Here is an 18,405-nt window from a genome sequence, read left to right as displayed (position 1 = left end):
AGGGATATTCCCGGTCGGAATAAGGGGTGGTTTTAGTTGGTAGGCGGCTGGTTATGGGGGGCACGCGGGACACATGGACCATACTCTGGTCTCTGTGCCCTGGCGTGTTCTCCTCTCCTGTCCGAGTCCAACAGTACTAGGGACATCTTCCCTAGTCAGCTAAGAGCGTTCTACCTCTGTCCAAAAAAAGGCTTTTCTATAGCAAATGATCACATTATTCCTGCTGGCTGCATCTGTGACGGTTTACTCTTAAGGCATATTCTTTTTTTCGGTTTTCTCTTCGCAAACTGGTCTGGGATGATTGTCAAGAAGATGCCTTCCTCTATAGATCTTGGGCGTGGTCCCCTCAAATCCATTGGGACAGTGTGCCAAGGCTTTTCTATAGCAGATGGTCACATTGTTATTGGTGGCTAAACCTTCGACGGTTGAATATATTTTCTTACACGTCGTGGTCCCATCAACAGTGTCGTCTTTTTCGGTGATTTGTGAATTGGTCTCGGATGACTGGCTAGAAGGTGCGTCCTCCTGTAGATCTTGGGCGTGATCTCCTCATCTCCATTGGGACAGTGTGCCAAGGCTTTTCTACAGCAGATGGTCGCATCCTTCATCCTTCCTGGTCAATACTGAGGCGCCTACCTCGGCAGAGTTCCAACTCAGCTCGTCGCATCTCTTCCATTCAGCTCTTCTTGATTCAATCCGTTAAGAAGAAATGATTTTATGATTCTCCTGGCTCGTCGTAAATACGCTCTTGATGCCATTTCTCCTTCGCTTTCGTCTAGTGGGGTATGTAGAGGGGATGCGCCAACATGGATACTCCTTCGATAATCTACGGTTGACCTGCCGATCGCTAGCTGTGGTCATCATATCATTACAATCGGAGTACAAATAATAAAGTTATAAATTGTCAAACTTAATAAAAAGAATGTGTAAGTACTTTATACGCACGTAAGAAGTTATACTTGTATTATATGATTTCAACGAAATTATTATACTTTAAACAGTTTATTTATATTTTATTTAAATAATAAACTAAGTTTAATAATTACTACTTCTCAAAAATTTTTATTAAAACAGCGCCAACAATTAAAATAATAAAAGAATAAAACACACACAAACAAACACATTGAAAAATGCCACAAATGATTTCTGAACAATGTAGGAAATTTTTTTAATTAAATACGTATTTTCTGAAAAAAATTATACAATAAATATACTTACAATCATAAAATGTATAAAAAAAAATAAAAAAATAAAAGCTTCCATTGGGGTTCGAACCCGCTTATCAGCTCAGTAAGTATTAAAATTCATTCACCTTAAACTTTTATCCACGGAGACCATGTGTCATCATGTGCGAAGATCAACTAACTAAACGGATTAAACTTTTGACGGTTCTGAATTTAACCAAATTATTTTGATTTTGAATTGAAATTATTTAGAATTGAAAGAAATATTAAAATACAACAAAACATAGAGTAAGAAAACAATATATTAGGTGAATATTGGTAGAAATTTTGATGGTAATCAAATTGTGTAAATCAAAGCATTACATACTATTTTGGTAGGTTATTTTTAAATTTTCCAATTAGGTAGGTAGGTACCTATGAAATTTTTTATTAGGATACTGAAACATTTACAATTATTACGTATCTGTCGCTTTTAAAAACTATTTAAAAAGTCACTACAATATTATAAACTTGCTTTTTTCTCTGCCATCACAACAATAAAAACTAATATACACAACATTAATTTATCCAAAATCTCCATATTGAACAATTATTGACAGATGATTTTAACACCCAATCAGATCCCGTATAAGGTTTATACCATACTATCGGTGTGCGCATGCGCCCAGTAAAATAAAAATTTACCCTCGTGCCTAAAGAAGTATAACTTCAAAAATTTTGAGTGGCGGAATGTTGTGCCGGTGCGTGTAGAACCGTCTCAGTGACCTATAAGGCATAAGAAATAAAAATGTAATTTAGCGTTAAGTTTCATTCGACAAAGTTAAACGTTTGTAATTTTTAGTGCGTCTTAGCCAGTATTGTTGTTGAGTCAATAAAAGGATTAACATTCCAAGTTGCTCATATTCCAAGATTTTGGCGATTAAGCAAATGGGATGCTCTGGTCTGGATAGTTTCATTTTTAGTTACATTTTTTATTTCTATTACCATTGGATTGATAGCTGGAATTGCTGCTGCAATTTTTAGTTTATGTATGCAAGGATATCGTACACATACCTCTATTTTGGGACTTGTGCCCAATACAGACCTGTATTTAGATATCGAGAGATATAAATTGGTAAGTAGGAATACAAATTATTAAACTTCTATCCTGAATATTTAACCCGGGAACCGTCGCGCTCTTTTCTGTCACGTAATCGCACGTAATCTGTCGCACGTTAGATTTTATCTAACAATACGTTTTTAAATACGAATTTCAATACGTATTTACAACAATTTTTTATTTTATAGTATTTTTATTTACTTGTTAAAAATATTATTTCTAACAATTATTAAAGTTAATTGGTTCTCACCAAAGTCATAAATGCCACAAAAAGAAGAAGAAGAAGAAGAAAAAAAGGAGAAGAAAAAAATTAAACCTACGCATTACTACCTACACCTCTCCTCGAGGCACTTACGAGTGGAAAGTTATGTTGTAAAATTTTTCATCAAGTTATCAGGGAAAAAGATAAAACGTTAGATTTTCTTCTAACGGCGCGACTGCTCCCGGGTTAATAAATTTTCTGGAAGAGTGGAAGTGAAAGGTGAAGCCTGGAAGTCAATGAGTAGTTTGGATTGTATACACAAAGGCGAAGCAACGAAGCACTAAAAAGCCTAAAACCTAGGAATTTTGTGCAGTAAGATGAATCGTCATGCAACTTTTTGCATTCGATTCTAGAGATTGTCAGGAAATTTTGTGAACTAAATTGATCTCCGGGAGATGTAAATTGCTTAAAAAATACATTTTCAAAAGTGCATCTCAAAGAGATGAAAAATGAAAAATTTAAAACTCGGGAACTTATGACGGAAATGAGTTCAATTTTTATACTCGATGGTTTTGGGGGTAGCTGAATACGAATTTCATGACGGCGATCGTCTTCGAGGTATCTGGTGCCTAAGGTGGTACTCGTCGCCTGAAGGCTTATGTTATAATCATTTAAAATCAGTAAATAAGTCGCTGGGTACGAATGATGATCTCCGAGATACCTGGCGCCCGGGTGGAACTCGTCGCCTGGAGTAAAGAAGGATGTTTCAGACAGATTTCGAGTTATGGGCCTACAGAAGAATATTAAGAATAAATTGGGTGGATAGAGTCACGAATATCGAGGTGTTGAGAAGAATGGGAAAAGATAAAGAGGTTTTAAATACAATTAAAGTCAGAAAACTGAAATATCTGGGACATGTTATGAGGGGCGAGCGTTATAACTTGTTACAGTTAATAATACAAGGAACAATACAGGGTAGAAGGAGTCGCGGAAGAAGACGCATCTCCTGGTTAAACAATTTGAGAGCTTGGTTTAATTGCACTTCTACTGATCTCTTTAGAGCAGCGGTATCGAAAGTGCGAATTGCCGTGATGGTTGCCAACCTTCTTAGAGGAGATGGCACATGAAGAAGAAGAAGAAATTTGAATTTTTTATTAGTAAACTTTCTCAAAATACTTTTGTAGTAGGTATATTTAATAAAAATTATCCAAAAATGATTTTTCAATTTTGGCGCTATTAAAGCAGTTCGTAGTATGGATAAGATGCCAGGTGATGGTCTACCCTCAGGTAAATCTACTCAACTGTTATGCAATTTTAACACTAATGACATTTATGAAATTTTGACACTATTGGCATTTCATCCACACTGGACACCGGGTAATTTGAAGACTATCGCCGACATGAAATTCGTGCTCAGCGACCACCAAAATCCTCCAAGTAACAAGTAGTGGTTATTGACTGATTTTGAATTATTAGAACAGACGAGTTCCACCCTGGGTACCAGGTACTTCGGAGATCATCGCCGTCATAAAATTCGCGCTCAGCAACACCCAAAACCCCCCGAGTAATAGTTATTGATTGATTTTGAAAGATTATAACATAAAACTCGAGGCGACGAGTTCCACCCTGGGCACCAGGTAATTTAGAGAAGACCATTGCCGACATGAAATTTGTGCTTAACGGCTCCCAAAACTCGGAGTAGTGATTATTGATTGATTTTGAATGATTATAACATAAAACTCCAGGCAACGAGTTCCACCCTGGGCACCAGGTAACTTAGAGACCATCGTTGACATGAAATTCGTATTCAGCAACCTCCAAAACCCTTGAGTATAAAAATTGTGCCCCGTTCAATATTTTCCGAGTTATAAATTTTTCCAACGACTGCAAAAAGTTGCATGACGATTCATCTTACTGCATAAAATTCCTAGATGTAAGCTTCGTTGGCTCGCCTAAGAAAGTTTCATGCAAATGGATAGGTTCATTCGTAAAATAAGGTTTTCCCTATACCGATGAGAAAGAGTGTGACATGATGGGGAAATTTGGCAACAGTGCCTAATACATCAACTCTCCCTTCTCTTCTTTTTCTTTAATACCCCAGGCTGTGGGTGAAAAAAACGTGATTTAATTCAGGAATTTTTGAAACCTATCAGGTGTTGTAAAGGACGATGCCAGGAATAACTTCTACTAAAATGTAACCAAAAATATTGTGCGCTTTTTTTAATTGCGATTTTCATTTGTTAAATTTGCAATTTTTATTGATTTTTAATTTTGTAGCTTAGGATATTGATTTTAGAGAAAAACTTTTTAATAGAAAGTTGTAGTAAATTAAAAAACCTACAATTTGAGCTATGGTAAGTTTAATTTCGTTAATTGGTTATTGCAAAACAGCCTGCGAAATGTTCAAAATGGCAGTTTTTTACAATTGCATTATTTATTGTACAAATAATTTTTTTTTTATATTTTTAAGCTTTAAAATGAAGATCTTTCAATTCCAAACATAAAAAAAATTGTAAAGCCAGATTAACGAATTTGTTGCATAGATATTATAAATTGTTTATCCCAAGAGGTCAAATGTCGAAGGCTATAACTTTTGAAAAAAAAAATCGTAGAGTGTTGGTGAAACATCCAGTCTCCTTCTAAAGAGTTATATTTTCATAGGTATTCTGATGTAAATAAATGTGTAAAACATTTTTAAACCTCTAATTTTTGGATTTGAAAATAAGGGGGCAAATTTCGTTATAAACATTTAGAGCTGAAGCGGCCCTGTACATCATATGAGTTTTTAACTTACAGATTATTGTTGCTAAAGACGAAACGAAGATTTATAAAAAAAATTTCTACAACTAACCGAAGCCGAGATAATTGTTTTTTTTTCTTAAATCATAGTGACTTTATTTATAACAATTAAGAAATTATTTTACAGTCATTGACTAAAGAAAGACTTATATTATCTTAAAATAAAAATTATTATAAAATATAATTATATTTAATTATTAAAAATTATTTTTTAAATCGGTGCTTTTGCAAGCGGCCGAATTTTGCAAATCGCCCGGCTCGCTTCAAATCCGCGCGCTCGGAAAATTTTTACGTACGTTGTATTAAATTTCTTGACAGAAATCAATTTAATAATATTACCATTATAATATACAGTCTATTTACCACTGTATTTGTTTTTCTTGATAAACTTTTATATGTGAAATCCAAAAAGAATAGTCACTACAAGAAGAAAAAATTTTATATTGTATATTATAGTAAGAAGTATCATTATTATTATTATATTTATATAACAATGAAAAAATTAAAAGTATAGTTATATATTTCATATATATGTATCATTTTTGTAATATTATTTCTTCAGAAATGAAATACAATGAAAAACAAATACAGTGGTAAATAGACTGTATATTATAATTGTAATATTATTAAATTATTTCTGTCAAAATTTACCTAATACAAGGTACGTAAAAATTTTCCGACCTCGCGGATTTGAAGCGAGCCGGGCGATTTGCAAAATTCGGCCGCTTGCAAAAGCACCGATTTAAAAATAATTTTTAATAATTAAATGTAATTATATTTTATAATAATTTTTATTTTAAGATAATATAAGTCTTTCTTTAGTCAGTGACTGTAAAATAATTTCTTAATTGTTATAAATAAAGGCACTACGACTTAAGAAAAAAAAAAAACAATTATCTCGGCTTCAGTTCGTTGTAGAAAATTTTTATTTTTTTATAAATCCTCGTTTTGTCTTCAGCAACAATAATCTGTAAGTTAGAAACTCATAGGATGTACAGGGCCGCTTCAGCTCTAATTGTTTATAACGAAATTTGCCCCCTTATTTTCAAACCCAATAATTATCTCGGCTTCAGTTGGTCGTAGAAATTTTTTATTTTTTTATAAATCTTTGTTTCATCTTCAGCAACAATAATCTGTAAGTTAAAAACTCATAGGATGTACAGGGCCGCTTCAGCTCTAAATGTTTTTAACGAAATTTGCCCCCTTATTTTCAAACCCAAAAATTAGAGGTTTAAAAATGTTTTACGCATTTGTTTACATCAGAATATAAAAATATAACTCTTTAGAAGAAGATTAGATGTTTCACCAACTCTCTACGATTTTTTTTCAAAAATTATAGCCTTCGACATTTGACCTCTTGGGATAAACAATTTATAATATCTAAGCAACAAATTCGTTAATCTGGCTTTACAAATTTTTTTTGTTTGGAATTTAAAGATCTTCATTTTAAAGCTTTAAAAAATAAAAAAAAATTATTTGTACAATAAATAATGCAATTGTAAAAAACGGCCATTTTGGACTTTTCGCAGGCTGTTTTGCAATAACCAATTAACAAAATTAAACTTACCATAGCTCAAATTGTAGGTTTTTTAATTTACTACAACTTTCTATTAAAAAGTTTTTCTCTAAAATCAATATCCTAAGCTACAAAATTAAAAATCAATAAAAATTGCAAATTTAACAAATGAAAATCGCAATTAAAAAAAAAGCGCACAATATTTTTGGTTACATTTTAGTAGAAGTTATTCCTGGCATCGTCTTTTACAACACCTGATAGGTTTCAAAAATTCCTGAATTATATCCTGAAATCGACCTATTTTTCACCCACAGCCTGGGGTATAAGTGCCGTCTCCCAATCTGAAGTTGGATATGATCATCACTATCTTTACTCTATCTACCGCTGCTCTAAAGAGTTTTATAGAACTGCATTTAAACCAGCCCCTTAAATTCTTCAACATATACTCCTTCCGCCTCTCATCTTTCCCTGTATTATCAGTCTTAGCATTTCATATCGCTGTCCCCTCAGTACGTGTCCCAGATATTGTAACTTTCTTATTTTTATTGTGTTTATTATTTCTCATTCTTTGCATATCTCTCGCAATACTTTCGTGTTCGTTTTCTTTTGTGTCCATACTATTCTAAGCATCTTTCTGTAGCACCACATTTCAAATGACTGTAGCTTATTTAGGTGTTCTTGCTTCAATGTCCAGCTTTCAGGCCCATATTGCAGTATCGAAAACTACAGACGGAGAGGCAGCGCTGAAAAATCTCTTTGAATTTACTAAAGCTAGATTTTTTACAGTTGATTACTGTGAGTGTGTAGAGAAACATACTGCGATCGGTCAAGCGAAACGTAGAACAGGGTTTCGTAGTGGGTAGAAACGTAGAAACATTTACTCAGGCTGAAAATCAGTAGAATCAGTACATACATGCTAAATTAAATATAAATAAAAGTTATTATAGTTGGTCAGCTGTATGACGGGACAGAGCCGGCCGGTCGGCCCCAATAGTCGATTGAGGAAATGAAGCATTTTGGCTCGCAATTTTTTCGTCCAGCATGGATTTACTTGAAATTTTCACAGAAGGTAGGGAATAGTCCAAGGATCATTTTCTATATCATGCCGTTATCATACGCTAAAACCTTGGGGGTGGTTGCCATCCCATCTCGGGGGTGCGAATTTTTTATTACATTTTAACCATGTAATTTGACGGAAAAAGTGATTCTAAGAAAGAAATGTTTTTTACATTTTCTTCGTAAAACTAATATTTATCGAGTTATTCGCGCTTGAAAATAACAGTTTTTCGACGAAAAAATCGACTTTTTTAGAGGGTTTTTTGAGAATGCCTCGAAAAATATGCATTTAATCAAAAAAACTGTATATATCAAAATTGTATCTTTTAGTAAAACAAACCAAATTCTTTTCTATTACATAATATCTTTAAAACCAATACAAACCGAGACACGGCATGTTAAAAGTTAGCTTTTTTCGTCAAATGCATAATTTGAAATATTCAAAGCCAAATAATGGGAAAAATTTGCATTTTTCTAGGAAAGCTTAAATAATCTGTTTTCAAGTACACAATTAGACCTTTAAAAAAATAATGAAAAGTTTCTAGCATGAAAATTAAGCGACTTATAATAAAAAAAATGTTGGTACCTGCTTTTCTCTACGAAGAAATCAGTGAAAACAACCCCCTAACTACCTTCCTGATTCAAAATTGGTCTTCACCTTTTTGTAGTTCCTTTTATATTGATATTGTTAACACACTTAAGGAGTTTGATCGATTTAAAATGCCTAATTTTGGAAAAATTGGAGTTTAAAGAAAAATTGATTTTTTGCAATTTGGTATTTTTCACCTTTTACTTCAAAATATCTCCGAAAATACTGAAGATACGAAAAAAATTATAGACTACTAAATTGTAGCTTTTTAATGGCTAAAATTACTCTGTGCATAGATTTTCATTATATTGAATAGTTAGCCAGATATAGCTGTCTAAAACCTCTACTTACCAGCAAACACCCCCTTATTCGAGCCCTTTAAACCCGCCCCAATTAAAAACTAAGGGATCTTACGGAATTTAATTTACACAGTCTTATAGCTCTTTAAAAATCCTACAAAATCATTTTTGAAGAAACTTTTTATCGCCAAAAATATATAGAATATTTTTCGAGGTATTCTCAAAAAACCCTCTAAAAAGTTGAAAAACTGTTATTCTCAAGCAGGAATAACTCGAAAAATATTAGTTTTACAAAGAAAATGTAAAAACATTTTTTTCTTAGAATCACACTTTTCATCGAATTACATGGTTAAAATGTAATAAAAAATTCCCACCCCCGAGATGAGATGGCAACCACCCCCAAGGTTTTAACGTATGATAGCGGCATGATATAGAAAATGATCCTTGGACTATTCCCTAACTTCTGTGAAAATTTCAAGTAAATGAATGCTGGACGAAAAAATTGCGAGCCAAAATACTTCATTTCCTCAATCGACTATTGGGGCCGACCGACCGGCTTTGTCCCGTCATACAGCTGACCGACTATAATAATTTTTATTTATATTTAATTTAGAATGTGTGAACTGATTTTCAGCCTTAGTAAATTGATTTAATTACCTTCGATTAAAGCAACTTTGATACCCTCTCAGTAACCCCTGTTCTACGTTTCGTTTGACCGACCACAGTATGTTTCTCTACACACTCACAGTAATGAACTGTGAAAAATCTAGCTTTAGTAAAGTCAAAGAGATTTTTCAGCGCTGCCTCTTCCTCTTGGTCTAACACGTAGCATCTCACAGCACTTACTCTCAGTTCTAATCCAAGGTCTTTGTTGCAGGGCATTGTTTTCATTTTTACAAAGGCATTTCTTGCTATTTCTATTCTGGTCCTTATTTCTTTATTTGATCATTTTTCACTGAAATCCAGGTTCCTAGGTATTCGTATTTATCAACCCTTTCTATCCGTACATTTCCCAAATGTATGCTTGTTTGTAGGTATGTTTGTTTTCTTAGTTACTATCATGTATTTGGTTTTTTTTATATTCATTTTTAGTCAGAAACTGTTTGTTTCGTTTAGTAGTAATTGGAGTTGTTCAGCAGAGCTTGCCACAATCGCGGTGTCATCTGCATATTTTATGTTGTTAATAGATCTTCCGTTAATTATTATCCCTTCACTTTTAGATAATAGTGCTTCTTCAAAAATAGACTCACTATATGTATATATTAAAATACATCCATGCCTAGCTCCCCTCCCGATTTCAATTTCTGGACTGGTTTCGTTATCTATTAAAATTTGTGCTCTTTGATTCCAGCAAAGGTCTGTTATTATTCTTAAGTCCCTTTGTCTATGTTTATTGTCTTTATAATTTGGAGTAATTTTTCGTGTCTACTTTGTCAAATGCTTTCTCAAAATCAACGTAACAAATATGCACATCCACATTCATATCCATGCATCTTTCAGCCAACACATTAAAGGCAAGTAACGCTTCCATGGTTCCTTAACCGTTTCTGAACCCAAACCGACTATCATCTACTCCTTCCAGTTTTTATTTTTTATATTTTATACGACCATGTATTATTTTCAAGAATAATTTGAGAATGCGATTTTTTAATAATATTGTTCTGTATTCTGCAATATTTAGCGTTTGTATTTTTAGTGATAGTACAAAAGGTGAAGAGTAATCATTGTTTTGGTATGTTTCCTGTTTTGTACACTATGTTAAACAAGTCTACGATAATGTCTAAGGTTTCATCATTTTTATGCATTTTAAGTTTTCTACTAGGATTTGGTCTGGACCTAGTGCTTTACCATTTTTGCTGTTTTTTAATGCCGATTAAATTTCCTCTTTTAATATCTTTAAAACCATATCATCTTCTGCTTTCATCTGCTCTGTTCTATTGTTTTTGAACAACTCAATTATGTTGCGAACATGTTGTACATAAACACTCTGGGCCAAAATTAACCGGCCACCTATGGTCACCATAATATGATGGCTCATATTACCCGTATGCGCGCAAATGGTGAATATTAAATTCTTAATTGTATGTCAAAAAATATGCAATAACTACGTCATAAAACCCACCAAATTGCATTTGCATATCTCAACCGGTTTTAAAGCAATAAATAAATCGTCAGTTTATCAGACAAATTTCAACACCCCCTATCTCAGAAACGAAGCATTTGCTTCGTTTCTCAGACATAAGTTTATTGATTAAACTGTCATTATTTTTTCATGCAGAATTACCCTTGAACTTTGCCAACATTTTTTAAAAACACCCTCTATCGATAAAGAACATGTGTAGTTGTTAAATCACCTAACTTTTTTATTATCCAACATAAGCGAATAAATCGAACAACAAAATGTTAAGAAAGCATGAGGCTATAGTTAGATTTTAATTTCAGCATTCTACAAATTCTAGAATATTCCACAGGGTGATGCAAACTTTAAGAAAAAAACACAGTGTGATTCGTACACCCTGTATACAATTAAAATTTACCTGTTTAACAGCAGTATTATTATAACGATATTGTCAAGGAATAAGGCTATAACATATTAAAAAAATCACTTAACTCGGACAACAGGTTTAGGAGATATAAGACATCAAAAATGACCCATTTTTAAGGTGGCCGGTTAATTTTGGCCCAGAGTGTATATGAAATTTTACTCATAAACTTCAATTAACTGACGATGAAGGTCAATGGGTGAAATCCATTTTGCATTTAAAAACCGTATCACGGCATGAATTTCACATTGGCGGTAACGATCACCCGGAACTCCATATTCGAAGGCTGTTAGGCCAACACTGAGCAATGCAGCGAGGCGAAAGTGGCGGGGGAGAGAGAGGGAGTCTTGATGTGTAAGGCAGTGTTGCGAGATTTCTCCCAACACGTCGCACTCTATCTTAGCGACGAATTTTTACTAATAATCTTTATTTTAATTTTTGTATCTACGTTGAACTATTTTATGCAATGTTATGGTTTTCATTATCATTCAGCCTATACTTGTATACTTCTGAACGTAGGCCCCCCCGTAATTCACCCCACAAATTTCGGTCCTGAGCCGCTTGCATCCAATTTTGGCATATCCGCTTCAGGTCATCTATCCATCTTGTTTTTGATCGCCCTCTGCTTCGAAAGGCGTCCTGTCTGGGTCTCCACTCGAGAATACGTTTCGTCCATCTGCCATTCTTCATTCGCGCGACATGCCCTGCCCAGTTTCATTTCAAGATCGATATTATTTTAATTGCGTCGGTTACTCTTGATCTACGGCGCAATTCTGTGTTGGTTATTCGGTCTCTTATGGTTAATCCCAAATCCCAACATGGACCATTCCATTGCCATGTGTGTTGTTCGAATTTTGTTTGCGGACGTCTTAGTGAGCAGTAGCGTTTCCGCACCATAGGTTAGATCAGGCAGCACACATTGATAAAAAATCTTTCTCTTTAAGCAGATGGGAAGTAGGGGGGATGAAGTGTCACTGTCATGACAGTGCAACGTAGGAGGTGGCAGACATGTTCCGTATTAAGACAGATATCTACAGAGTAAGGATATATGAAGTACGTTCAGTATTGTGACTTAGGTGTTAGATGAAAAGAGAGTTGCCTATAGAACGGGCGCCAAACAGGTTTTTAACGAAAAAACAAGTTAAAACGAATACAGAAAATAATTATTAAAGAAAATAAATGAATAATAATAATAAATGAAATATTAAAGAAAATAAAGTAAAATAATTATTTAAAAATAAAATAGCAAAGATGTGACGTTTGTAACATTACAAGCTGATTTGAAAACGGCTCTTGGCTTTCCATAAGCCGCCCAAGTCAACCCTATTTTGCGTAGATATTAATGCATTGATCTGGTTGTCTCTACTTAAACGAATTTCCCGCCCCAGATATTTGTATGCTGATGTTTTTTCTATACTTGTTCCAGATATTTCGATGTTCTCATTCATGAGTTTTGTCATCACTTGTGTTTTTGAGTGGTTGATTTTTAAACCCAATTGTGTAGAAGCATGGTAGAGCCTTTTCACATTTCGATGGCATGATCAATGAGATCTGTTATCAGGATTATGTCGTCCGTGAACCTGAGGTGACTAAGTTGCTCTCCATTTATGTTTATGCCCTCTTCATCTAGGTTTGCACGTTTACATATATATTCCAATAATGTTGTGAACTTGTGAACAGTTTTGACGAAATGGTCTCACCCTGGCGAACTCCACGTTACGGTTTTGGACGAGTATAAGTAGTTTCTATTTTTTATTAGTTGTAAATGTCTGTATCTTTTGTATATATTTATTGAGTTCATGTGTTTATCTTATAAAATTATTAAATGTTTACATTAGTTCACGTTATGAAATTATATAATGTGTTTTAGGCACAAGAAATTGATGAAATTAAAATTTTCCGTATAGCAGGCGGTTTAAGCTTTTCGTCAAGATTCTATTTTAACGAAAGACTTATCAAAGCAACAGGCATCGATCCGACCAAAATTTTTAAAAGAAGATTGTGGCTCGCAAAGAAAGGCCTTCCACCAGAAGAACAAGAATTTGAATATAAGTGGATAATCCTTGATTTCTCTAGACTCACTTTTATTGATCCATGTGCGATAGCGACTCTGAGAACTTTGCAAACAGATTATGGCAAGCTAGATATTACAATTTTACTTGTAATAAATTCAGGTATGTTAAATTACTTACTTCTAATTATCTTTAAAGTGTTTCATAAACTTCTCCGTGCCATCTCCGCGACGAAGTTTGGCGATCGTCATTGCTATTCTAACTTTTGACACTACAGCCCGAAAGAGTTCAGTTGAGCTGCATCCAAACCAGTTTTCTCAGCCAGGACATTTTCTTTCTTGAATCTTTACCTGCATTATTAATTTTAGGAATGCATATTTGTCACCACATGTTATATGATCCAGATATTGTAGGTTTCTTATTTTGATGGAATCCAGTATCTCCCTGCTGTTCTCTATTCTTCTTAGTACTTCTTTATTGTTTATTCTGTCTGTCCAGGAGATTATCAGTATTCTTCGATATGTACCTATACATTTCAAATGCTTCCAATCTATTGAGACATTGTTTATTAAAAGTCCATGTGTTCACACCATATAAAAGAACAGAAAATACATAACACTTTAGTACAGGGGTGGCCAAGTTCCTTGATAGTCCGAGCCATTTTTCAACATTTGAAATTTTTCGCGAGCCGCAATTAAACAATTTTTTAATAAGTGTAAAAAAGGTATTAAATTTTTCTCTCGCTATTTGGATTTCACGAATTTTAAAGTGAAATAAAATGAAATAAAATTTTTATTTTTAATAACGCATTGCAACTGAATTAAAAATAAAATTTTTATTTTATTTTTATATTGGTCTTTACTCCTTCGAGTAACTAGGTCCATTTTCTGTTGGAATCTACCAGCTGAACAGACGGGGTCGTGAATTGTAAGTTTTTTGAATTCCCTCTTGTCTTCTTCGCTTCAGCATCCATTTGGCTTGCAAATTTTAGAAGCCTTGGAGGTGTTACCAAGGAAATGGACCAATAAGTTTTCGATTTAAAAATCTTTTAGTAATATTTTAATATTTTATAAATATTATTAATAATGCTATTAGGATCGAAAACTTCATCTTTTAATTGCCAGATGACGCTAGTCACCTAATATTTTCACTTCAGTTGCAATGGGTGGGAGAACCTCTCAGTGCGGATCAATTGGGATATGGAGAACAAGCCTACGTTCTTTCCGATGAGGCTCCAATAAGAGCCGAAAATCGCGATTCAAGGGACTGGACTGCGCTCCGTATTCTAATTGAAAAGTAAGATTGTTTTGCCTTCGCATTGCAACTGAATTAAAAATAAAATTTTTATTTTATTTTTATATTGGTCTTTACTCCTTCGAGTAACTAGGTCCATTTTCTGTTGGAATTTACCAGCTGAACAGACGGGGTCGTGAATTGTAAGTTTTTTGAATTCCCTCTTGTCTTCTTCGCTTCAGCATCCATTTGGCTAGCAAATTTTAGAAGCCTTGGAGGTGTTACCAAGGAAATGGACCAATAAGCTTTCGATTTAAAAATCTTTTAGTAATATTTTAATATTTTCTAAATATTATTAATAATGCTATTAGGATCAAAAACTTCATCTTTTGAAATAAAATGGTTTACATCGTTATTTTAAATATGCAAATAATTCTATAAGCCGCCTTTACCAATTCAGGATACATTGATTCTTCATCATCTATCCATCTTTTTCGGGGACGTCCTACTGATCTTTTACCGTCTCTCAAAATACTCTGCCTGTAACCCTTTTGCCTTCCTCTGATCTTACGACATGACCTGCGCATCTTATCTTAGCATTTATATGTTTGACGATGTTTTTAGTACCATACACCGTGACCATTGCCGTGACCAATTCTGAGAACTTTTTACATTTAACTTCCATATGTAACAATTGGGCGAATAATTGGCATGTACACTAATGTACAGTCTTAATTTAGATTGTTTTTAGCAGCTTAGATCTTAATGATGATGATAGAGAGTATAATGCTCTATTGCACACAGATATCCTTGCTGAGACCTTTTTTATATGTTGTTGTCATCTGTGATTACTGCCCCTACATATTTAAACTCTTTTACTACTTCGAAGTTATGGTCATTTATAGTTATGTTCTGCCTAACTCTTGGCCTTGGTTTTTTGTTACTAGCATGTGCTGCCTGACTCTTGGTCTTGGATTTTTGGTTACTAACATGTATTCATCGTCTCTTCATTTATTCGAAGGCCCAGACTACCTGTTTCTTCTTTGAGTTGTGAAAACACCTCTCTCACGTCTCTTGTAGAATGAGCGACTACACCTAGATTATGAGCAAAGGCCAACAATAATTTTGATTCTCGATTTGGAAATCCCCCTATCAGCTCAGATGATATTTTACTTATTACATATTCTAACGCAAAATTGAATAGCACTAGTAATAAAGGGTCTCCTTTAAGTCCTGATGTTACACTTAGTCTTTTATATTTGTTCTCAGTAATTTAAAACATTTTGAAACACAAAAATTAAAAGTAATTCAGGTAGGTACATTTATCGAGAGTCACAAATAATCCTTAAAAGAGCCACATGTGGCTCGCGAGCCACAATTTGGCCACCACTGCTTTAGTACCTACTCGTTTTCTAAGATTTAGGCTGAGTTCTCTACTACAAAATATTTGTTTTATATTATTGAATGCACTTCTAGCCTTTTCTATTCTAACTCTGATTAATTTGGTAATGTAATCGTGTGTCTATATTGTCTATGTTTGTCGTATACAGTGCTAGTCAAAAGTCCCGTGCCCCCCCTCGTACCTTTTGAACGGTTATACTTTTATACCTAATCGTGAAATTTGCAGGGAGGAAATATACGGACGTAGGCTTCTCACCTAGTTATAACAGGAGACGCAATAGTGACAGATGACGCTACAGCGCCACTATAACAGATAATTTGAAATATGACCTTATGGCTATAGACATATATATGTCTATGCTTATGGCAAGTGATACCTCGTTTAAAAGGTATTAAAATTTACATATTAAGTCATACTAATTTTGTTTGAGTTTAAGTTGGATTTTGATGAATAAATTAAATAAATAATAAACTAGTAGTTTCGCATTTAATTAGTAAAAATTCAAACGTCCGCCTATGGTTACTTGTCAAAAAGTTCACGTTGACGTAAAATCAACTAGAGAATTGAAACCGACAATTTTTGACAAAAATCCCATGAAATGATCAAATATGATCCCATGATCAAAGAACATTTTTTTATAAACACAGAAAAATATAAAGCAACCGATACCTTTATATTCACTGATGCATCGAAGAAATACCTTACAACAGGGTTTGGAATCATTATACCAGATATCAACATAAACTACAGCTCACAGCTACCAAATTACCTCTCCATATGTAAAGGGGAGGTCATATGAATATATGATTCAATTTAATTAGCACTTAGGAAAAACTTATTTAGAATAATCATTTTTTCTGATTAAAGCAGTGCAATTGAAAAAATCAGCAGTTGTGCAGTCAAAAATGTATCAAAGTTTTGGCCTATTGAAACAAAAAGACTTATTGAAACTTCTATACTCTGGGTATTGAGAGTTTTGAAGAGAAAGAACTGACGAAATAGGGGAAAAATAGAAGAGAAGAGATTTAAGACTCTAATGAAGAGTGGCTTAACTCAGAAGAACAAATCAAATGGGCAGAGAGACACTAAATCTCAAGTGAATATTCGGGCTAGCTTCAATACACTGAATATTGGCTTTAGAAGTACACAGATAGATGGGATAATGAACTGATGGAAACAACTAAACTTAATACAACTAGATAAGACCACTGGAAATAGACCGATATAAAGAGGACGATAAGTAGAGAAGAAGAAGGGCGTTAACTAAACAATGGTTGAGATTTTTTTGAAGTAACAAATAACAGGAAATAAATAACACTGGATACAATCACCTGAAATACAAAAATACGCAATACTAACCTTGTCTTGCTATATTATATACTGATAATAGAAACTGAAATAAAAAACCAACCTTACTAATAATACATATATTTATAATAGATATGTTATATATTATATAAACAATTAACATATAACGCAAAACTGAATAACAGTGGTAGTGGGTGGTGTAAAGATCAAACAGGACCTAATAGCCACTTAACAAGCAAATAACACTACCACTGGGCCAAGCAAAGATTGTTATTATTATTATCACAATCCAAAAACAAAGTCCGTTAGAATAGCACAAAGTCCTTACAACTAAAAGTTGGTAATATTACCTAAATGAACTCGATTAGAGCGAGTTACACGAAAAGAACATCTACGGTTGCCAAAAAATAAGTATCTCACCTAGCAAAAATAATAATTATATAAATGAGTTGGTCAGTGACTCTTTATATTCTATTTAAAAAACAAACCATATTAGACATATTCCCTAATTTTAAAACCTCGACATAAATTTTAACAACCCTATTCCCTATCAAATTTTAATATGCAATTATTTATAATAATTATTTACCGAGACCTGATTTTATTTATTTGGAAAAAATATTATTTATATTGAACAAAAACAAAGACCTAAAAACCCTATCTATCAAGAAAAATATGTAGTCTACTTGATCATATGCATATGAATGAGTGTACACTGTAAACAAATATAGATTACCCAAAATATGTAATGAAAAGTAAATAAAACTTAGCTTTTACGACAACAGCTTGTTAAAAGTAAAGTTGAAAGTCCATAGGAATGAATGTCCTCTTGGCACGGTAAAGCTGATTGGCTGCTGTATGTGTAAGTCCTACTTTAGGGTCCTGGGTGAAGTAAAATCAGGTGCTGGTCTATCCAAACAAAACAGCAAACCCTATGGGTAACCCATACACGAGCTGCTAACAATCGAACTGGGACATAATTAGACACTTAAGCATGTATTCAAATGACCAAGTTTTCAAGTGATGTAAAGTGACGGAATCTAAAATGTAAATTTTACCAAATTTAATTACATTCTTTATTACAATCTGTGTACCAGCACAGATTCACTGCACTGGACCAAAACAAAACATTAAACATTAGGTTAGGTATATGGCATGTCAAA

General features: G+C 33.6%; 2 protein-coding genes across 2 annotated transcripts in view; one reads left to right on the top strand and one right to left on the bottom strand.

The window, feature by feature from the left end:
- LOC126881218 (farnesol dehydrogenase-like) overlaps nt 1-18,405 on the bottom strand; it is a 378,698-nt gene that overhangs the window by 111,449 nt on the left and 248,844 nt on the right. The window lies entirely within an intron of this gene.
- Nucleotides 1-18,405, top strand: part of LOC126881214 (prestin-like) — a 117,704-nt gene that overhangs the window by 89,475 nt on the left and 9,824 nt on the right. Inside the window, exons 11-12 of the mRNA XM_050645325.1 lie at nt 2,026-2,298; nt 13,158-13,461. Coding sequence (XP_050501282.1) covers nt 2,026-2,298; nt 13,158-13,461 — 577 coding nt within the window. The remainder of the gene's footprint in view (nt 1-2,025; nt 2,299-13,157; nt 13,462-18,405) is intronic.

This window comes from Diabrotica virgifera, chromosome 3 (genome assembly GCF_917563875.1).
Source record: "Diabrotica virgifera virgifera chromosome 3, PGI_DIABVI_V3a".
NCBI lineage: Eukaryota > Metazoa > Arthropoda > Insecta > Coleoptera > Chrysomelidae > Diabrotica > Diabrotica virgifera.
The sequence above is the reverse complement of the archived record's forward strand: the minus strand, read 5'-3'. Positions and strand labels throughout refer to the sequence as shown.